Source organism: Mesoplodon densirostris, chromosome 18 (genome assembly GCF_025265405.1).
Source record: "Mesoplodon densirostris isolate mMesDen1 chromosome 18, mMesDen1 primary haplotype, whole genome shotgun sequence".
In the NCBI taxonomy this organism is placed as follows: Eukaryota; Metazoa; Chordata; class Mammalia; order Artiodactyla; family Ziphiidae; genus Mesoplodon; species Mesoplodon densirostris.
In genome coordinates, this window is record NC_082678.1 from 11,574,323 (window position 1) to 11,597,334 (window position 23,012).

The 23,012-nt window shown below is 48.8% G+C and overlaps 1 protein-coding gene across 2 annotated transcripts in view; it reads right to left on the reverse strand.

Moving 5' to 3' along the window:
• Positions 1–17,392: 17,392 nt before the first annotated feature.
• Positions 17,393–23,012, reverse strand: part of ERN1 (endoplasmic reticulum to nucleus signaling 1) — an 85,994-nt gene continuing 80,374 nt past the window's right edge. For both annotated transcript variants that reach the window (XM_060082605.1, XM_060082606.1), the window contains 3 exons: positions 22,817–22,940; positions 22,311–22,378; positions 17,393–21,810 (listed from right to left, as the gene is read on the reverse strand). In XM_060082605.1, the coding sequence (XP_059938588.1) occupies positions 21,601–21,810; positions 22,311–22,378; positions 22,817–22,940 (402 nt within the window). In that variant the 3' untranslated portion in view covers positions 17,393–21,600. The remainder of the gene's footprint in view (positions 21,811–22,310; positions 22,379–22,816; positions 22,941–23,012) is intronic.

The window sequence follows — 23,012 nt, forward strand, 5'->3', positions numbered from 1 at the left end:
TCCGCAACGGGAGAGGCCACAACAGTGAGAGGCCCACGTACCACAAAAAAAATAAAAATGGGCAGAAGACCTAAATAGACATTTCACTAAGGAAGACATACAGATGGCCAAGAGGCACATGAAAAGATGCTCAACATTACTAATTATTAGAGAAATGCAAATCAAAACTACAATGAGGTATCACCTCACGCTGGTCATTGAATGACCAATGAATGACCAATGGCCAATGAATGGCCATTATCAAAAAAGCTAGAAACAATAAATACTGGAAAGGGTGAGGTGAAAAGGGAACCCTCCTACACTGTTGGTGGGAATGTAAATTGATACAACCAACCATGGAAAACAGTATGGAGGTTCCTTAAAAAACTTAAAATAGAACTATCATATGACCCAGCAATCCCACTGCTGGGTATATACCCTGAGAAAACCATAATTCAGAAAGAGACATGCACCACAGTGTTCATTGCAGCACTATTTACAATAGCCAGAACATGGAACCAACCAGTCCATCAACAGATGAATGGATGAAGAAGATGTGGCACATATATACAATGGAATATTACTCAGCCATAAAAAGAAACGAAATTGAGTTATTTGTAGTGAGGTGGATGGACCTAGAGTCTGTCATACGGAGTGAAGTAAGTCAGAAGGAGAAAAACAAATACCATATGGTAATGCATATATATAGAATCTAAAAAAATGGTACTGACGAACCTAGTTGCAGGGCAGGAATAAAGAGGTAGACATAGAGAATGGACTTGATGACATGGGGTGGGAAGGCAAAGCTAGGGCGAAGTGAGAGTAGCATCGACATATATACACTACCGAATATAAAATAGTTGGCTGGTGGGAAGCAGCCGCATAGCACAGGGAGATCAGCTCGGTGCTCTGCGACCACCTGGAGGGGTGGGATAGGGAGGATAGGAGGGAGGCTCAAGAGTGAGGGGATATGGGGACATGTGTATGCATATGGCTGATTCACTTCATTGTGCAACAGAAACTAACACGGTATTGTGAAGCAATTATACTCCAATAAAGATCTATTAAAAAATTAAAAAATAAAATAAAAAACAAAACAAATAAAACCAAACAAAAAACAGGCTCATAGATACAGAGAACAAATGGGTGGTTACCAGAGAGAAAGGGGTGGAGAGGGGTACAAAATAGGTGAATGGAATTAAGAGGTACAAAACTTCAGCTATAAAATGAGCCACAGGGATATAACACACAGTATAAGGAATATGGCCAGTAATATTGTAATAACTCCATACGGGGACAGATGATTAACAGACTTATCGTGGTGATTATTTCATAATGTATGCAAATGCCAAACCACTACGTAGAACACCTGGAGCTTACATAATATTGTACATTATACTTCAATTTAAAAAATTAAAATAATGTTATCTTATAATTCAAAAAAGAAGAAAACTATACAACTTCATAGAAAACAGGGCTTCCCTGGTGGCGCAGTGGTTGACAGTCCGCCTGCCGATGCAGGGGACATGGGTTCGTGCCCCGGTCCGGGAAGATCCCACATGCCGCAGAGCGGCTAGGCCCGTGAGCCATGGCCGCTGAGCCTGCGCGTCCGGAGCCTGTGCTCCGCAACGGGAGAGGCCACAACAGTGAGATGTCCGCGTACCGCAAAAAAAAAAAAAAAAATTCATAGAAACAGAAAGTAGAACAGTGGTTGCCAGGGCCTGGGGGCAGGGGGAAATGGTGAGTTGTTTGTTTAATGGGTATAGAGTTTCAGTTTTGCAAGATAAAATGTTTTCGAGATTTGTTGCAAAACAGTGTAAATGTAACACAACCAACTTTAAAACATTTAAAACCGTACATTTAAAACCAGTTAAATGGTGAATTTTATGTTATGTGTATTTTACCATAATTGAAAATTTTATTAATACATTATAAATCAACTATACTTCAATAAAGTTAAAAATTAAAAAATTAAAAAGACTATAAATCATTTATGTCAAGAAATATGAAACAAAGTAGACCAAATCTTAGAAAAAATAGAACTTACCTAACTTGATTTAAGAAGAAATAAAAAGTCTGAATGGTTCTACAACTATTAAAGAAATTAAATCCATGCCATAGCTACAGAGAAGCCCGCACACCACAAAGAAGAGCCCGCGAGCCACAACGAAAGATCCCACGTGCTGCAACGCATGCAACTAAGACCCGATGCAGCCAAATAAATAAATAAATATTTTTTTTAAAAGATGAAATCTTGCCATTTGTGACAACATGGATGGACCTTAAGGGCATTATGCTAAGTGAAATAAGTCAGATGGAAAAAGAAAAATACCATATGATTTCATTCATATGTAGAATATTAAAAACAAACTAAAAAAAAATTAAATCCATAATTTGAAATCTTCCCACAAAGGAAATACCAAGTCTAGACAGTGTTCCAGAAGTTTAAATAGAGATAATTCTAATTTTATAAAAACTCTCTCTGAGAATGGAAATCGCAGGAACATACTCTAACTCTTTCTATGAGGCCAGTGTAACCTTAATACCAAAATGAGACAAGAATAGGATGAAAAAGGAAAATTAGAAGCCAGTCTCACTCATGAATATAAATGCAACAGTAAGAAAAATACAAACAAACCAAATCTAGCAGTATATTAAAAATACTAGACATCATATCCAAGTTGGGCTTATCTCAGCTATGCAAAGGTGGTCTAACAACAGAAGAGAAGTCTACATAGGTCACTTATTATTGTTGGTAATAGTAAACTTTGGTGCTCTATGTCACATTACTTCTGCCCTCCTCTGACATCCACTGTATTTATAGCACATATTTCCTGCGAGCTTAGACTCACGTTATGCTCCAGTGTCTCACCTCAATCTTATACCATGTTGCTTTTTGCTTTTTGCCTCAGGATCTTCTTCAATGGCTTTAGGAGTCACTTATCTGCCTGCTAGTGTTTCCCAGAAGCACAGGAGAGTTAAGTTCTCTAAGATGAAACACTTTCATCCCTAAGATGAAACAGGAGCTGGTGGATACGTGCTCCAGTCTCCTTCTTTTGGGGAAGGCAATTCTGCGCAGCATCCTGTAGACTTATCAGAGGTCCCCACAAACTTGAACTTCCTTTGCCTACAGCTGCAACAGCACTTATGCAACGTTAATTGGCTTTTTCTCCATCCCTGTTTGTCTCTTGGCTCCTTCGCTCCCTGCTTCCTGGCATCACCTCTCAAATAATCTACCCGAACTGAAGTCCTTGTTCCAGGCTCTATTTTTGAAGGAGCCCCAACTAAAAACTTACGTTAATAGATTTAAGAAGAAAAAAAACTATGATCATCTTAATAGATCTAGAAAAAAAAAATGATGATATTCAACATCTTTCATGATAAAAGCTCTTAGCAAACTAGAAGGAAACTTCCTGGATGGTCTGGGCCCACGTGGCCCATGGCAGGGAGGCAGCCCCATACCTCTAAGTTGGTTGTGTGGTTGACAGAGCAGAGGAGGGAAGAGGAAGGACAAAAACAGGAAACAACCGCGAAAACAATAGGCCGACAATGGACCGAGAGAGACGCTGAGCTCCGCAGAGCAGGGACCGTCTGGCCGCAGGGAACTGTGTGCATCTCCAGCCCCTGGGCTTGAGGGAGGCCGGGGAGGGGTGTGGAGGCCCAGGGAGGGGAAAGGACAAGCACTCAAGTATTGACTGACAGTCCAGCCCAAGCCCTTTCCACTCTGCCACGAGGGAAACAGGAGGAGCAAGGAATGTGAACTTACCTGTCATCTGCTAAAGGGCGTGGCTGCGATGGGGAAGGAGGGCAGCCAGGGGTCCAGCTTCCAGATGCCGCCTGTGGCAGGGTTGCCACCCGTTCAGCAAGTATAATCAGGCTTTGGCCCAAACTCCCCTCTCAGGAGTCACGTGCTTCCTGTCCCAGTTGTGACTTCAGACTACCTTCACTTTCAGTCCATTACCTCTTGTCTTAAACTGTTAAAATATACGCCCTCTAAAATGGACCATTTTAACCATCTTTAGTGTCCAGCTCTGTGGCATTCAGTCCATTCACACTGCTGTGCAGCTATCAGCACCACCACCCCTCTCCAGAACCACCATCCCTCACCATCATCCCAAACTGAAACCCCTCTCTTTTCAGCACTGACTCCCCCTCCCCCCAGCCCCTGGCAGCCACTGTCCTACTTCCTGTTTCTCAGCTGGACTCTGCTCTAGGGACCTCACATGAGTGGAATCACACAGTATTTGTCTTTTTGTGACTGGCTTATTTCACTGGGCATCATGTCCTCAAGGCTCATCCATGTCATAGCATTTGTGAGAATTCCTTCCTGGGGGCTTCCCTGGTGGCGCAGTGGTTAAGAATCTGCCTGCCAGTGCAGGGGACACGGGTTCGAGCCCTGGTCCGGGAAGATCCCACATGCCACGGAGCAAATAAGCCCGTGCGCCACAACGACTGAGCTTGCGCTCTAGAGCCCACAAGCCACAACTACTGACGCCTGTGTGCCTAGAGCCCGTGCTCCACAACAAGAGAAGTCACCGCAATGAGAAGCCCGCACACCGCAATGAAGAGTAGGCCCCTGTCCTGCTCATGGCGACTAGGGAAAGCCCGCGCGCAGCAACGAAGACCCAATGCGGCCAAAAATAAATAAATAAATTTATGAAAAAAAAATTTCCTTCCTTTTTAAGGCTGAATAACACCACCTTGTACGAATACACCCCATTTTGTTTATCCACTTATCAGTCAATAGACACGTGGGATGCTTCCTCCTTTTGGCTCTTGTGCAGTGAAAGTGCCGAGTCCTAATCACTGAACCACCAGGGAAGTCCCTCTCCAGTCTCTCTTCTGATGTGTGGTTTCTGCGCTCCTGGGAGCCTTTGATGAATGAGACAGTTCCAGGATGAGTTGCCCTCTGAACCCCTGCAGGAGGCTTGTCAACATCACAGAGCTGGGTCTTCCTTGTATTGGATGTGCCCTGCCCCCCAAAACATCTTCTTACCAACTAACAACTATCATGTTCTCAGATCTTTTCACATCGGCCACCTCGCCTAGCAATTTAAAAAACCTACCCTGGCAGAGTAGCTTTGTACCAATAGGCAAAAAGTATCAAAGCTGGGAGCAGAGGTGGGTGCTGGGCTCACCCACAAGCAGAGGTTTTGCTCCCACAGCTCCGCCCCTCATAACTACCACTGAAACTCCCGGCTCAGCAAAAACACAAATCAGATCACGTCAGGGACCAACAGGACAGTCAAGGCCACGAACGCTGAAGGTCTGCTGGCTTTGAAGCGATCACTCTTGGTACGTTTGTGCCTTGATTTCTTCATAGAAGTTCTTTTGAAATATTCCTGTCATACTGCTGGTCAAACAAAGCCAACGTAGAACGTTGGGTGGGGACGTCACAGCAAGGCTTTGAGGGGCCCTCGTGACTTTACAGTTTTGATAGCATCTGTCGTAGACACAAATTAGGGTGTGCGTCTCATTCATCTTTTCCCCAGGAGTTATGTCTGGACTTACCTTTTTCTAAGGGGACACCCTCCTTTCTCTATTTTTGACAGGTTTTCTGGGGCACTTCTGTCTTCCTACTTCATCCCATCTTCCTGGTCAAATGATTTCCAAGGTTGGCATAATGGTACCCAAACTTCAGGTCTTCCCTTGATTTTGTTTTTTGTTTTTTGTTTTTTTTTTTTGCGGTAAGCGGGCCTCTCACTGTTGTGGCCTCTCCCGTTGCGGAGCACAGGCTCCGGATGCTCAGGCTCAGCGGCCATGGCTCACAGGCCCAGCCGCTCTGCGGCATGTGGGATCTTCCTGGACCGGGGCACGAACCTGTGTCCCCTGCATCGGCAGATGGACTCTCAACCACTGTGCCACCAGGGTAGCCCCGACAACAGCATTTTAATTCTTAGTAGTTGAAAGCCAAACTGCAGAGCAATGAGGAAAATATGAATACAAATGTGTACGTAGTTCACCGCAGATTGCTGTGCCTGACGCACTGCTCCTTCACAATTCAGACTTTGGTTTTTAATAAAGAAATGAATACATTTTATTAGAACTTGTTATAAATATTTTTTATTCTCAGAGCTGAAATGCTAAGCCATTATTTAATTTTTATCTCCATTTTTTTATTAGTTGTCTATTCTATACATATTAGTGTACATACGTCAATCCCAATCTCAGACTTTGTTTTGTCAGAGATAGCATCTCGCTGCACTTGGGCACTCCTCGGTCCAGGGGAGTAAAGAGGGAACCGCCCGGAAAGAGATTGTGGGTGCTTGAGGCCACGTGCAGGAGCCCCGACAGAGCCCCCCAGCAGCTCACTTGGCATCAGGTCCCATAACCACTCATCAGAGCTGGGTCTGTAATAACCTGGAGCTGGGGGTGGGGGGAGGCCCGTGAGACCTCCCTGCTGGCTAAGCACATCCTGCCTTTGGAGATGGGGGCACAAAGAGCAAAAGGGCCCGGGAAGTGGGCTTGAGCCTGGACTCCCAGCAGATCTCACTGACCAGTCCCCTGTCCAAGGGCTCTAGGCCCAGTAGTCACCATCACTATTTCTGACTCTCCTAAAATACAGGGCACCCAGTTAAATTAAAAATTTCAGGTAAATAATTTTTAGTATGTCTCAAATACTGTACATTGCAAGAGTCACATATTGCGTGTGTATAGAGGTACATGTGTATACGTATGTATGTGTATATGTTGGTTTTTTAAGCTCTCCAGGTGATTCCAATGTGCACAGTGCTGAGAACCAGCACTCAGGGTGGAAGAGCAGACAGCTGGGTGAGAACTCACACAGGAACCTGGGGGCCGGCACAGAGGTGTGGACCGGTTTGGTGTTGGGGATGACAGGGGTTAGAGGGCAGAGGGCACAGAGGGCACACGAGGGGCAGCAGACACCCGCAAACCCCTGACACTCAGCATGTGGGAGGGAAACACTAAGCGGGGGGGGGTCCATCTTCAGAAGGGAGGGTGTTGTCTTTCATGTTACAAACAGCGTTATACTCCCCCTGGACGCCGAAGCCTGATTGAAGCCAGGCTGTGAAGCCCCCGAAGCTCTTTCCACTAGGGCAGGGCTCCCATTCTTGACAGCAGAGCAGAACCACCTATGCAGCTTTTTGCAGTGCAGCTTCTGGGTCCACCCCAGAACCATCCAACTATAACCCCGTGTGCCTGCTTTAAAAGCTATACAGGGACTTCCCTGGTGGTCCAGTGGTTAAGACTCTGTGCTTCCAATGCAGGGGGCACGGGTTTGATCCCTGGTCAGGGAACTGAGATCCCACGTGCTGTGTGGTGTAGCAAAAAAAAAAAAAAAAGAAAAGCTACAGTTCTGATGCATCATTTGGGCCAGTACCCCCTCCTCAACTCCCCTCTCCTCCTCTACCCATTTTGTGGCTTCTGAGCAAATCACTTTTCATGTCTGTTTATATCCTTCCCTTCTCTGATAAGTGCCTTCCCCGCTAAGTGCCTTCCCCGCTAAGTGCCTTCCCCTTTGAACCACCAAGAACAGGTACAATAAATATTAATTAGACTTAAGCTAGCAGCTTGGTTTTATGAGAGACATGTTTCACAGCAAATGTTCTCAAACTTTAGCTTATATCAGCATCACTGGAGGGCCCCAGCCCCAGAGCTTTTCATCGGGGTGAGGCTTGAGAATTTGCATTCCTAACAAGTTCCCAGGTGATGCTGATGGTTCTGGTCTTGGGACCACGTTGTTTTTGTAAGAATGAAAAGGTGTTCTCAATTTAAACAAAGTCAAGGTAATCACAACTACAAGTAGAAACTAGAGATTTGGAGTAGAATTGCTGGCCAGGGCCATGGAAAACTAGTGCTTCCTAGAGCAGGCTGTAGGCTCACTGGCCTGTAGACTGAATGACGGAGATTGCGGGGTCAGTCTAGCAGAGTGGAGTTACAAGGAACTGTGCATGAATCTCTGCTCAGCCCATGCTGGCTGTGTGACCTTGGGCAAGTTGCTTAACTTCTCTGAGCTTCAGTTTGCTCATCTGTAAAATGGGGTCGTGCTTCTTATGTATGCATACTATGCATGGTAATTGAGTAGGCATTCAGCAGCAAGAGATTCAAGTCCAGGCCATTGGGATCTCACAACCAAGCTCTAAGGCCCTCTCGCCCACCTCACAGCCCCCTTCAAAGGCTTTTATAGTGATTTACAAAACATTGGGTCAGAGCCTGGCACATGGTGAGCACTCAACCAAGATTGTGGTGGTTGTTACAGCTGGTGCCTGGACACGTACTTTTCTCTGTGCTTATAGGCTTTGCTCAAGGACAGCCTAGTACGTGGCTTGACTACTGCATGGGTCTACAGAGTGTCAGACCCCAAGATCACCCCCATACAGGGAGGGGCCCGACATATGATGTTATGTTACACTGGTTATGTTTAGTCCTCGAGTGAAAAAAGTTTGTGAATATGTATTACTTAGAAACCTACTGGCTCATGAAGGACTTGAGTTGTTTATAAAGCCAGGCCCTCTGGTCTTCTTTTTGGAGCCCAGCCCCCTCTCATGGGGAGCTACCCTGCAGAGTGGGGAGGAGGAACCAGTAGCCATGGCAGGTGACCTGCTGAACTAAGATGCTGGGGTGCCAGGAGGAACAGTGACTGCACATGACGCCATCTAGTGCCCACAGTGAGCAAGTGTCCTGCCACCCAGTCTAAAATGTCTGACCATTAGGTCAGCTGCAGGTGATATTCCTCTACAATCACAGGGAGGTCTGAAATGAGCTGGGATCCTGAGAGAATATTTTTAAAGGGGGTGATTTATGTAGATGCAGCAAGTTTACCCATAAACATCAAACAGCCAAAGAGCTGAGGGAGGGCAAGCCTGAGAGGGTCTCTCATAGAAGGGAGAGAACCTGCTCTCTGGAAAGCATGGATGTCAGGGTAGCCAGCCACCCTTTTCTTCCTTTAACCTAAACTACAAGGGGGAGAATAAACTGAGATGCTTTACTAGGAACTCAGATGGGAAACTGAACCCTTTCCTTAGGAAATATGCCAAAGACAGCTCCTTGGCTTGTTAGAGGGAGCAAAGGCAAAAATCCAAGAGACATACACTTGTTTTTTTACTGTGAGGCTGTTTTCTTTTGGGGACTGAGTATTAGCTTAAGAAATATTTGAGTATAGTCAAAGATCACTTTTAAAAAATCAATTAGAGCACAGGGAACTGTATTCAATATTTTGTAATAACCTATTAGGGAAAAGAATCTGAAAAAGAATATATATATGTATATATACATAAATATGTATATATACAAATAGATACATATATATATAAGTGAATCACTGTGATGTACACTTGAAACAAAAAAGATATTGTAAATCAACTGTACTTCAACTAAAAAATTTTTAGTTAAAAAAAATCAATTAGATATTACCAGGTGTTTATGGTTTTTAACCATTAGAGTATGTGTCCAGGGTCAGAGGTGAGAGCCACGGCCACGGGGTCTAGGCCCAGTGGCAGCAATCGGACCTTGTTGGGATAGTTCAGGGGCTTGAACCTGGCCTCCCTTTCCCCCAGCGCTGGGCAAGCTCTGCAGCTGTAATGAGGCCACCCAGCCACAGTCAGGTGCTGTCACAACAACGGAGAACCGCCTCAGTTCCTCTTGTAAATAAAAGGGCTTCAGTCATTGGTGAGGTCAAGGGCCCAGCAACCTCCTGGGGCTTCTGAGCCACTTCCCATAATGATCCAATCAGAACCGGAGGATGAGTTAATCCACCCATGTGCAGAGTCCTGAGCCTCCTCAGCCTGAGGTATAAGCTACTGGGTGCCCACCAGCTCCTGAGCTTTCACCCATTTCCAGATCAGTGCTCCCCTTCCCTCAAAGTCTCCCCGTTTGCCCCCTGAAATGTGTTTTACTGGAGAGAAATTTGCCCACATCCCTCACCCCTGCACAGACCCTCCCTTTGTTTTCTTGCCCTGACTGGAGCCGGGCCCCCCATGAGGATGCCTCTTCCCCCATTCCTCGTATCTCGGGGCTGGGCGGGCATTGGGTACTGGCTGGCCCCTCATGGCTTCAGCGTTCTGGAAGCAAGCCCTCCTTCATGTGCCAGCTCTGCACCTCAAGGTCATTTCCCCAAACTGGAGTTCATAGCCGTTCCTCCTACCTGGGGTTCATGGAGGATTCCCCCTACCTCCCCCACCCCTGACTCCTGCTGTCACCCTGGGCAACCACTGTGTCTACCAGAAGGCCCACCTGAGTGCCAATATCTGCTCCATTCCTCAACTACAAGTCTTTACCTCCATCCTACCACCCACTCCTTCAGTCACATCTTACTTTGTCACCATGCAATACTGCTTCCCTCCATATTCTTCATCTCCAGAATCTTCTCTGACTGCATCCCTGTCTTCCTGCATCAGTCTGGACCCCAAGGCCAACCACTCTCCCATCCACGCCCCCAGTGTCCCCTCTTTGCACCTGCTGTGCACACACGGTATCCCCCATCCCCAAACAGACAAGGTTTCCTCTGCAGGCTGCAGCTCTAGCCAAGGTTGCCTCCACCTACAGTTATGCATGAGTGAAATGTAGCTAAGGAGGGCAGATTTACCCAATGGAACCAGAGAGAGGCTTCAACTTGGAGACTCAGGGAAGGAGGGTGGAGGTTGGGAGTGACATGTGGAAACTGGATTTAACTAGAAGTTGGTTCATAGAACATTTGACCCTTCCTCCCTACCCCTAATGTAGAGGGGCAGACAGCAGTAGCCAATACCAAGGCCAACGATCAGAAGATTCTTCTCCAAACTCTTAAGAACCCCAGAGCAAAGACCTCTGCAAGCTGGCATTTAAGGGTTCCCATATGGTTACCTAAAAACAGAGCTCATCAGTTGACAAGCTCTACCCACCAACATAGGGCCTCAATCACCTTCTCATGGCCTCATTTTTAAGTGTGTGTAACCTATCAAGGATCACCAGACATTTAAGAAAATCTGCAACTTGGGAAAGATCAGGATAAACAAAAATGATGATCTCAAAGGATACAGAGATAATACAGGGAACTGAAAAACACTTAAAAAAAAAAGTCTATTTGTTTTCCTCAAATACTAATTTCCCCGTAAGAAAGGGACAGGGATCAAGAAACCTTGGAGAGGGCTTCCCTGGTGGCGCAGTGGTTGAGAACCCGCCTGCCGATGCAGGGGACACGGGTTCGTGCCCCGGTCCGGGAAGATCCCACATGCCGTGGAGCGGGTAGGCCCGTGAGCCATGGCCACTGAGCCTGTGCTCCGCAATGGGAGAGGCCACAACAGTGAGAGGCCTGCGTACCACAAAAAAAAAAAAAAAAAAAAGAAACCTTGGAGATTAAAAATGATTGCTGAGGGACTTCCCTGGTGGCGCAGTGGTTAAGAATCCACCTGCCAATGCAGGGGACACAGGTTCGAGCCCTGGTCGGGGAAGATCCCACATGCCGCAGAGCACCTAAGCCTGTGCGCCACAACTACTGAGCCCACGCGCCACTACTAGTGAGCCTGTGCTCTAGAGCCCACGAGCCACAACTACTGAGCCTGCGTGCCACAACTACTGAAGCCCGTGTGCCTAGAGCCTGTGCTCTGCAACGAGAAGCCACTGCAATGAGAAGCCCTCGCACTGCAACAGAGTAGCCCCCGCTCGCCACAACTAGAGAAAGCCCGCACACAGCAACAAAGACCCAATGCAGCCAAAAATAAATAAATAAATAAATAAATAGGAAAAAAATCTTATTTAAAAAAAAAGATGGCTGAGGGATTTCCCTGGTGGTCCAGTGGTTAGGACTCGGTGCTTTCACTGCCGTGGCCCTGGGTTCAATCCCTGGTCGGGGAACGAAGATCCCGCAATCTGGGGGGTCATTAAAAAAAAAAAGGATTGTTGAAACTAACAAAAGCATCACAGGTAACTTGGAAAATTTCCAAGAGGAACAAAAATCAACAAATGGAATATAAGAAATAAAAGATAAGTGACATGGAGGGTTAAACCCAGAGTCCCAACATTCTACTGTTAAAAGTTCCAGAAAATAAAAACAGAGAAAATGGAGGGGAGACGACTGTTTAAAAAATACAGAAGCACGTTTTTCTTAGGGGAAGCACACAAGCCTTTAGGTTAAAAGGGCTCCCCCCGTGCCCCGCACCCAGACTTCAGTGCAAACAAGCATCAGGAGACCATCGCAAAGGTTTCCATGATCACACTCTGCTGACAGGGCAGGGGGCTGGGGGTGGGTCCTGGGGGTCCCTGACTGAGCCCTTGGCCTCATTCTTTCAAATCAGATGAGCCGGCACTCTGCCCCTGCTGCAGTAAGACAACTCACCCCGCCGTGGAACTGGATGACCAGTTACCTCTCAGCCCCCGGCACTGGCTTGTGGAAACCAGGATATTTTTAAAAAGTATATCCAATATCATTCAAATTTGAATTTTAAAACTGATATATAGTCATTTTTAACAGGTGAAAGACACACCACAGCATTAACGATGATCATCTTGTGAAACTTCTTTCTATAATAAGCATCACCGGGAGGTTAAAGAATGCAGAGGCCCCGGCTTGTTGAAGCAGGATAGGGCCTGGGCATGTGTGTGTTTACCAAGTTCCTCAGACCATGGCTCTGATACCATCAAAGTTTGAAAAACACCGGCTTAGCTAAAAACGTTTGAACAATTGAAAAACGGCACTGGGCTTTGTCATTCTGGTTACAGCAAATCCAACATAAGAGGGCTTCCTTTTCAACCAACACTTTCTCCACTCTCTGCCTGCCCTCCCAGCCCCTGTGACAGTCACCAGCCACCTAGAGTGACACACCACGGCTCACAGGCTGCAAGGGGAAGAGCAGCTTTGCTACGTAACAGCTGTGGTTTTATTGTGTTTTTCAGCATTGCGGTTTTATTGTGCTTTTCCTGTTTCTTCCCTCTGCAACATGAGAGAAAGAAGGTGGGCTTCTGAGCCTCCCAGAATGGAGGTCAGACCTCAACTCCACACTTCGCGGGGCCAAGGGTAAGTTACCTACCTTCTGACCCTTTGTCCCCGCTTCACTCCTCCTAAAATTGGTCTGGCTGCTGAGGACAAGGCATCTCCTCTCCATCTTCACCCTCCACCCCTCCCTTCCAACCTGGCCATCCCAGCCCCTGGGAAAAGACCACCACAAACCCTGAAGCCTTGTGCCAAGGGACAGCAGTGGGGGATGCGCTATTCCCTGCCCACCCACCTCCCCTAGTTGCGTTCAGCCTACATCGCATCAGGTGTTGCCCCAGCACGGTAACCATCCAGGTAAGCCAGTCCAGGTAACCATCAGGGCCAAACATGTTATTTGTTGGTGGGGAAAGTCAGAGCAGCAGGTAGAGAATCCCTCTTCTCCGCGCCCTTGCGTCATCTGAGAGCACCAGCTTTCGATCCTGCTAAAGGCAGACAGTCCAGCATCGGCCTCACATTTCCCGGGCATATGTAGTGGCCTTTTCCCTGGACCTGTACCTACTGTCTGAGTCAGGAGGGCTCAGCTCAGCCGTGGTGATGAACCCAGACATTTCCGTGGCCGAGTGCAAGGGTTTCTTGTTTCGCTGATGAGAAGTCTGTTCTGAGTCAGGTGACTCTGTGATTGTTTTGTGCCTCCACGATGGCCCATCACTGAGTCGAACAGAGAGCACTGGAGTGTCGTGCCGGCTCTTAAATGGACCAGTGGCCGGAATTAGTCACATGTCCTAACTTAACTTCAAGGGAGGCTGGGACTGCTATCTTCCTGGGTATCCGGAAAGAGGAAACTAAGATCTGATGAAAATATAGCATTATTTCTGCCACTCCAAACACCCCTCTTCTTTTCTTTTCTTTTTTTTTTTTTTAATTAAAGGCAAAAATTGGAGATAAGGGTATATCCCCTCTAGGAGAACATCCCGTTAGCATGTGAAAGGCCTCTGAATGGTATTACAGTGAATAGGGAATCTTTATTTAATTCAGTATTTCCTGAACTTATTTGGTCATTGAGCCCTTTTTTTCTAAGTTTAATCTCCCTTGGAACTAGTATTCTAAGCTACAAACTTTGGGAAATTGTCCTCGATGCGTCAGCTGTGGCCCTTGGTTCTCTCACCTGGTACCAGCCACCTCTCAGTGCACCTCGTCTGGAGCAGGGGACGCCCCTGGAGAATCCTGGAGCATGGCTACACCACCCCACCCCATCGTGAACAGTTCTTTCTGGGCGCCTCCCCTCCCCACTTCCTGTGATTCACATCCACTGCGCAGCCCTTTTCCAGGAACTCATAACAGGGAGGGGTGGGCCTCAGGCACAGATGCTTATTTGGAAGGGACCCGAGTTCAACCTCTGACCCAAAGAAGAATTCCCCTCTTCTGTTCAGGGTGAGGCCCTTCCCCTCTGTTGGATTCCTCCACTCGCTCACTTGCAATCCTCCTTTGGCCCTGCTGGGAGGCTCAAGCTGTTAGGCAGCCCTCCCTCCAGGAGCCGAGATCTTCTGTCGGGGACCCTGCTCCCCCTCTTCCAGCTCAGACTCCCTGGAGCAAGACAGCAAAGCCTGCTCATCACACGACAGACATCCGTGTGTCAGCCCACGACAGACAGCCCACCAGCTGCCCCCACATCTCTCTCGGCCAAACTCCCGTGTCTTCAAATGTCTGTGACAGGGACTTCCCTGTCGGTCCAGAGGTTAAGACTTCGCCTTCCAATGCAGGGGGTGCGGGTTCAATTTCTGGTAGGGGAACTAAGACCCCATATGCCTTGGGGCCAAAAACCGAAAACATTAAAAAAAAAAAAAAACAGAAGCAATACTCTAACACATTCAATGAAGACTTTAAAAATGGTCCACATCAAAAAAAATCTTAAAAAAAAAAAAAAAAGTCCGCAACACTTTCCAGGCGCCTCACGGCCCTGCCCTCCACCTCCAGCCCCATCATCAATGGCAAGGTCTGACACATTTCCCATCACCTTTCTTTGGGCTCAGTATTCCGGTTTCCCGATATCTTCTAGACTCCTAATTGGGTCATGTATCGTCTTGGTGATTAGTTACTCTTTCTAGCTTTGCGTTGCCTGCTAGCAAACTTGCTGAGCGTATTCCTGTGGCTTCATCCACATCACTGAGGAAGGCTGGGCAGGGGAAGGTGGATTTGGAGAGGCTCAGGGAGGAGGGGGCAGGGAAGCTCACCTGCCAGCCCTCTCAGAGGTCAAGTTTATTTACACAGTTGCTCTCTTGCCCGCCCTGCCCCTCCTGTTTCAGGAAACTTCCCCCGGGAACCCCTGCCGTCTTCCAACATGGTTTCCCGGGGGCTGCCATGGTCTCACCAGCCCTGCTCCTCTGTCCACAGTTCATTGGCCCAGACACGGGCTCATGACCTGATTTTTGGCCTTGGCAAAGGGTTTAGGCAGTCTCTCACCAAAGTGAAGGATGTTAAATGTTCTTTGTTTTGATGGTATTAAGCCGCATGAGCCATTTGTAAATTTTGGAGACGAATCCCTTGTCGGTCACATCATTTGCAGATATTTTCTCCCGTTCTGTGGGTCATCTTTTCGTTTTGTTTATACTTTACTTTGCTGTGCAAACGTTTTTCAGTTTCATTAGGTCCCATTTGTTTATTTTTGTTTTTATTTCCATTACTCTGGGAGATGGATTGAAAAAGACCTTGCTGTGATTTATGTCAGAGTTTTCTGCCTATGTTTTCCTCTATGAGTTTTACAGTATCTGGCCTTACATTTAGGTCTTCAATCCACTTTGAGCTTGTTTTTGTGTATGGTGTTAAAGAATGCTCTAATTTCATTTAAATGTTCTTGATCTTGGGGAAATACTGGTCTGCAGGGAGAGAGAGGAATGAGGCCCACCAGCCACTGGGGCACAGACGGCCCAGTGCAGTGCCCAGCTCCACGGGAAGGGCAAGCAGGCTGGGCTGTGATGTTGGCTGTTACGGTCTCGTGAAGCTACGGCATGGGTCTAGCACACATGAGAGAGATGGGACAAACATAGAAAGATAGTACAAATAAGTACATTCACTGATGGAATACAGTTGGGTATATCTGCACATATATTTAATAACAAAAACACTCACAAAAAAACATCCTCTTCCCAGCCCTACCCTGACTCAGCATGAAAGCGACACACCCTACCTCAGTGCCCTGAGACTGTGGCCCTGGCCTGACCACCTGCTGGCCTCCCTCCTGAGGGCCTGCACCTCTCCCTGTTCTCAGGGGCAGCTGAGGGTGCTACCAACCAGTCCAGAACACGATCCCAGCCCTGGCTTAACAGCTCTGCGGGGAACCCAAGAGCTGTCTCTGCTGCCATCAAGCAACAACAGGAAGCAGCCAGCAGGTGCCAACAGGGTCCTGAAGCCCCGCGTGCTCCCTTGGATTTGGCTGCATCCAAGGACCAGTGCTTCGGACAGAGGGTGTGTCCACGGCTCTCAGGTGCACTCCTGTGCCCACTGGGCGGGGGTGGGGGTGGGGAGTAGGGGGATGGGACGCTGGTTGGCAGAGCAGAGGGAGCCAGCCTCCACGCAGAGCTCCTGCTACGCTGTCCTGGGGCCGGTGGGCCCTCGGGGTCCTCCTGTGAGCAGCTCCTTCCTGGTGGTGCAAGAGAAAGCAGAGCCTCCTCTGATTTCACCAGAGCGGATGGGGTAAGAGAAGGTGAAAGCATGTTGGCAGGATCCTAAAATCCAACAGACCAGCTGCTGAGTTCATTCCTTGGCGTCTGGGCAGATGTCTTATGTGCTTCTGACACGCACAGGTCGTGGCTTTCCTGTAGCTGTGTTGGCTGAGTTACCTCCCTGGTGTTTTTCCCCTTGTGGATTTCCCGGTCCTATAACCTATTTACACCTGCCCCAAACCCGGCCTCATCAGGAGGCATGTCTGTCCCAACATGGCCACCTTCCTGGAATTCAGCCCAAATCAATACTTTGGGGGACTTCCTGCAGTGTTTCAAGGAAGCTTTGCCCACAGAAACTAAGGAGGACTCTCCAGCCCCCGGACCCTGTCATGAACACCAGCAAGTAAACAAACACACCCCTCCGGTCCATCCTCCCACCCGCTAAGCCCACTGCTCCCGCTCCACCAGCCAGACTCCTACCCCCGAAGACAGCCAAGAACAACCCCCTGGTCTGAGAGCGGTGGTCAAGTCTCTAAGAAGATGGAGCTGGCTTCCAAATCTAAAGCTACTTTTATTTGTGGTTGGTTCAACATAAGGTGCCATTATCAATCAGCAGAATTATAAAACTGTACAGGAGGTACAAAAATAGGCCGTTGAACTTAGATACCCTCACATCATCAAGCTTTAAAAATACACATAAAAATTGTACAATCTGGCAGTTTATAAAATATAAAGCTAAAAAGAGGATTTTAGGTTCCACAGAGGATTGTATCACACAATTAACACAGACCCATCAAACAATTAACTGTCCACAGAGAAGACACAATGGCACAGAATTAAAAAAAAAAAAATCACTTAAAAATTAACATGTTTACCCCAACCAAATTATTGATCCTTTAATGACAAAACTACTATAAGGCGTCCATCCTGTGGAAGGATACAGTATAACTTTTCCTTTTCCAGTTTTAAAATGGTCAGGGGTGTTGTCCAAAGCAAATCTGATGTGCTTTAAGCAAGTGCAATTGTCACTGGATACACTTCAGAGTAAAAATTAAATAAATATAAATAGGTTAAATAAATAGGTCATTGCAAAAAGAACACTACATAAGGTTTGCATCTGAGAATGCTGCAGAGTTGACCGGTAATGCTTTCTAGGTAAGCGGGGACTCCCCCGTCACAGCTTCTGGGACACTGAAAAGGAATACTGTACCCGCCAGACACTCAAGAGCACGGGGTGAGGCGAGCGGGGTGGGGACTTTGGCTGGAAGTGTTGGTTAAGGCTGCTCTAGGGGGGAGGCTCATCGCAGATGCTGTCTTTGTGGTTTTCCAATGAATACAGAGAGGATTTAAGTGCCGATAAAAAAAAATCAGAACCTGTTACTCGTGGAAATCACTGTTTCATAAAGAAAACCAAGTACAGGAAGAGTAGACACTTTGGTTTAAAGGATAACGGGTCCAACACTGGAAGGCAGAATTCTGGCTCATCTGTACAGGACACCTGGCAACTTTCTTCCAGGCAAGGCCAACGCGCCAGGCCACAGTCAACTGAAACAACTACTCCAGGATGGTGAAGGGTGGCCAAGGAAAAGAAACACTGGAAAATACGAGGAAGAGGGATTTCAGAAGCTAAATAAGCAGAGAGAAAGCTAAAGAGAATTTAAAGAGGCTCCTTACGGGTGTGCTGTGCTCTGTCTTCCAGCACAGAAAGCTGTGAAAACGGAACCAGCCCACCTTCCTGGAGGACTTCAAGGCTGAGGATCCGATGAACAGAGATGCACAATGAGAAGAGTCCCGGGAAATCCAAGCCTGGCCACAGTCCAACTTCAGAGAAGAAAGTGGCCAAGAGGACAGAGCCCTGCAACCCAAAGGCCCCCCACACCTTCAAGGTCAGATCAACCACCAGTTCATCTCTTTCACTGCGGTGATAAAATGAATCGCGTTCACACAAAACCTCCCCCAAAGCACCAGGGCGAGCTCTGATAAGGACCTTTCTTCTCCAGTTGGTGGGAAGGAAGCACTTTGCTGGACCCACTAACCTGTGGCTCTTCCACTGAAATACATGTAATGGGTCGGAATAATGTCTCCCTGGGAAGAGCCTATGATGACTCTTGCACTGAGTGAGGGGGAGATGGGAGGGGACCTTTGCATCTGGGATTTTATACATCAGCCACTAGGTGGTTTAGTGACTTATCATGTAACACCAATGATTCCCAAGAGTGCAGACGCTCTGGTGCCCAGTGACAGGTGGAGCTCTCTAAAAACTGAAGTTAAAAGGACTCAATAAGCAACATGAGAATTCTGGCAGGTGTGCCAAAGACAGATTCAATACAAGGGTCAACACAAGATTTAAATAGATTATGGTGTCCTTGGGATCCCTAACAGATGCAAATAAATTCTGTCTTAAAGATGAAGATGGTGTACTTGTAAAAAGTCAAACAGCCTTCCAAGAATCGTACTAAAGATCAAGCAGCTCAGCAGTGACAGGACAAGCGACAGGCCGCAGAACCCTCTTTTCAAGAAAGAAAGACACCTTCCCGCTGCGCTGAGCACAACAGGAAACCAGAATTCTAGAGACCAGGATGGGACAAACCAGATGGTGCCCACAAGAGACCTTTTCAAGCCACCTGGAGGACTGACGGGTGACTGGGTTCCCAAAGGTGACGGACAGAAGATGGACAGAAGGCAATGTGACCCCGGATCTGATGGGTGAAAACCCCAAACGCACGCCCTTCCCCACACCTGCATCTTCTTTGCAGCACTGATATTTACTCACTGCCGTCTCTCCATCACTGGCTCGTATGAAAGCCGAGGTTTTGCCTATTTTGTTCACCTGTGTCCCTAGCATGCGATATCCTGCCCAGCTCATATAGTTAAGTGCTCAAATAAAATACACTGAATAAATGAGTTTGAGAAAGTTGGGTGGTTAAAAACTAGTATTGCAAGCAGAAAAGGAATTTTAAAAAAAGCTGTCCTGGAGGCAAGCTGGGCCAAAACAGAGAGATGACATAAACCCTGGGCTGCTGAGAATGACCTGGCTGCTCCCCAGAGAGAACATTCAGCAGCGACCACGAGGCAAGGCAGCTGCCTCGCCAACGCCCCGCCCCCCCCCCCACTGCCCCCAACACAGGAAGCTGACAGTCCTTTAAATCGCTCGTGGCACCTTCTCCACTTCTCTCACTGTCAGGGGCGGTGGCAAAGCGACCTGCAAAGCCGCCACAGAACAGCGCGGGAGGGGGCTGGCTCAGGAGCATCAGAGCGGGGAGAAGAAAACCGTCCGGCTGTGCTCCTGAAAACAGACAGCGTGGTACAAGTCACCACGATGCTGACCAAGGATGCCGGGGTTCCCAGGTCTCAGTAAGGTAACTGATGAGGTTTAAAGATGTAGGATAATATTAAAGGAAAAAAGAAAAAAAGTGACATCAGGAATTAGGAAAGGAAGGGAACTGAATTCTCTGAAGGCAGAATGAGCGCTTTTGATGAGTGGCCCTCATTCAAATCCACCACCAGAAAACGTCTTGCAAGGAGAAGAAACAGCGATTTCTCTGTCAGCTAGTAAAACTAGACAGTAACGTTCTTCCTCCTGAGAGGAGTCTCTGGGTTCACTCGGACCGAACTGCAACGATCCATTCCCCTGGTTGGAGAAAGTACACGCAAAACGCTTCCTTACATGGTACCCTGACTGCACTTAACCTCTAAGGCTCTCGGTAGAGAAAAGACAGAGGAATTTTTGACTAAAACTAAAGTTAAAAATTGTATTAATTTTAGGGGGAAAAAACCCCATGGTATTGACATAATTTAGAGAATATTACTTTCATACATGTATATAGTGTTGCTGTAACGTTTTACTCTTCAGCATTAGAGAATGTTCTACATATGAACATTCTTTCTGGAGGGGATGGGACTTTGGGTACCTTACAAAATAGAAGATGTATTCTATATCTTGCATTACTTCCTCACAAGCTTCAAGTTAAGTTTAGCTAACGCTAATGTAGCATTCTACAGTATGATCAAAATATAAAGTTATTAAAATCTGCCAAGAGAAACATTAAAGCCTGCCCACGAAGTGTGTGGTGACCCTGGCCTTGGCCCTCTAACCCCTGGCCCGTCCTGCCGGCCCCAGGGACAGAGCAGCCTCATCGCCTACCTGCTGGCCAGGGCTCTCCCCGGGTGGCCGCGAGTGTCCCATGTGGCCTGCTCCCCTCTGGTCCCAAAGGCCTGTCCCTGCCTGGGTCGGAGCTGCTTTCCTTCATGGCCGGGGGACTTTTCACCTCTTGCCCCCAAATGCTCCTAAACATCCCCAAGCACCCCAGGGCACGACTCCACCAAGGGCCACCATTCAGGCCACCGGTGCCCCGGGCTACAGCTGTCTCAGAACGCAGCATCCTCTTTGTTTCTGAGACCCGCAGACACAGACTCACCTTCCAGAGTTCCAGGCTGGCCTCTCCCCACACCGCGTCCCCACCCTCAAGGCTCTCGCCGCTCCCGAGGAAACACTGGTTACAGTGACCTGGGAACCTGTGGGCGCGTTTGTGATCAGTGAGGCATCTCCGATCCCTGGGGACGACGCCCTCTGAAGGTCCTCCTCCTCCTGGGCACCCTCTCCTCCGGAGTCCTGCTTCTAGCAGAGGCTGCACTTAGTGCACCTCGGCCCCGCTGGTCCAAGAGAGACGCTCCGGGTCCCAGCACATAGGCACCACTGAGGGTTCCCTCAGCTCTCTTCCTTAAAGGCCCACAGACTGGCATCTCACAGGAAGTTTTCAAAGAAACGGAAGTCTGAAGCGAGTTCATCCAGGAGAAGGCAGAGGGTGCTCCCCTCTGCCTCTGGGAACGGCCCTCCTTCGCAGCCGTCCCCCGATGGTCAAGCTTTCACGGCCAATGTCTTCCCAGCTCCCTCGTGGGTCGGGAGGGGGGACGGGGTCACGCCTCCCACTTCCCGGGGTCAGCATCCTCCCCTGCTGGCTGCAGAGCAGGCAGCTCGAGGCACTTGGCTTTGGAGCCTGGTCTCCCTGCTCGGCAGGAGACGTCAGGCTGTGGCTTGTAGAGACCAGGCCCTTGGTCCCAGCGGGGCCGCCGGCACGGAGGCCGCCTGGCTCAGAGGGCGTCTGGAGTCACTGGGGGCCGGGGCTCGGGGGGCTCGTGGTAGTAGGGCTGGAAGGGCCTCTCGCGGCGGCACAGCTCCATGGCACGGTAGGTGTGGGCGAGGAGGTGCGGGAAGCGCGAGGTGAAGTAGCGCACGAAGCCGTCGGGGAGGGGGCCCAGCGTCTCCCGCACCTCCTCGGGCAGCTCCCGGTAGTGGTGCTTCTGTAGACGGGAGGGGGCGACACAGACCCACGGTCAGCAGAGAGGAGGCCGCGGGTCCCGGCCAAGACCCTCTCTCAAGAAAGACCGACCGTTAGGCTGGGTAAAGGAACCACCCACCCGCTCCTGGCGAGGCCTCGCGAGGCCAGCGCGGGGAGGGCGGGGCCAGGCCGGCGCAGAGGGCGGGGCCAGCCCCGGGCGGGAAGGGCCCCTGTCAGAAGTTTATCGGTGCAGATCCAGGCACCGAACAAGTCAGCGAAGGATGTAGCACCCGGGAGCCCGCTTCTAGCAGAGGTTGCACTGTGACCTGTAACCCCGCCTCAACATCCCTGAAGAGAAAGTTCAGGGGAAGAAGCAGCCTCTAGTGTTTCCTGTGCAGCCAAGGCCTCCCAGCCTCTGTGAGGTCCTCATCCAGAGGGGCTGGAGGACCCCCAGAGAAGGGATATGAGCAGGAGGGCTGCGCTGCGGCCCCGCCCGGACCGCCGTGTGCTCATAGCCCTCACCTTATTTCTCATGGCCCGGAGGAGATCTCGGACAGAGCCGCCTTTATAGGTTCTGAATTTACGCAGATCTAGGGGAAAAACAAGGCAGGCAATGTAACAGACAAACAGATTTCCAAAGAAAACAATTCCTGGGGCTCCTGGGGATCAAGCAATCAGACCAAATCATGACCTAACTCCATTCTTGTCGCTGACAGGCGCACTTCCCCAGATTGAACCCCAGGGCGGCAGTGTTAGTCTCAATTCCACCTCCCTTTCTCACCTGCGATCAGAAATGACCGCGGAGAGCATGACACCTGTCACTGACCTGTCACTCTGAGAAACAACTGGGACCCACGTCAGAGCAATGGTGTGACCTGTATCCAAACCACAGGAAGCCTCAATCCCAGAAGCGGTATTTGGAGCCCCAAACGGCCTGGAGTTGCCGTTTCCAAGTCTGCTTCTCAGAAACAGTTGCTGCTTTTGAACCGCTTCCACCAACACTGACCCCGGGGGCTCTGTGAAGTCACCTGTCTGGAGGGGGACAGTGATATTCTCCCTCCAGTCCATCTTCACCACAGCCCGCCCGCCGCGCTCCAGCTGCTTCACTATCGGGCCGTCTAGGGACTCCTTCTCTATCCGGTCACTCACGTCCTGGGAAGGAGACAGGACAATGGGTAACAGTCAGTGTGCAGAGGCTCTGAGAGCCAGAGGACGGACACTCTG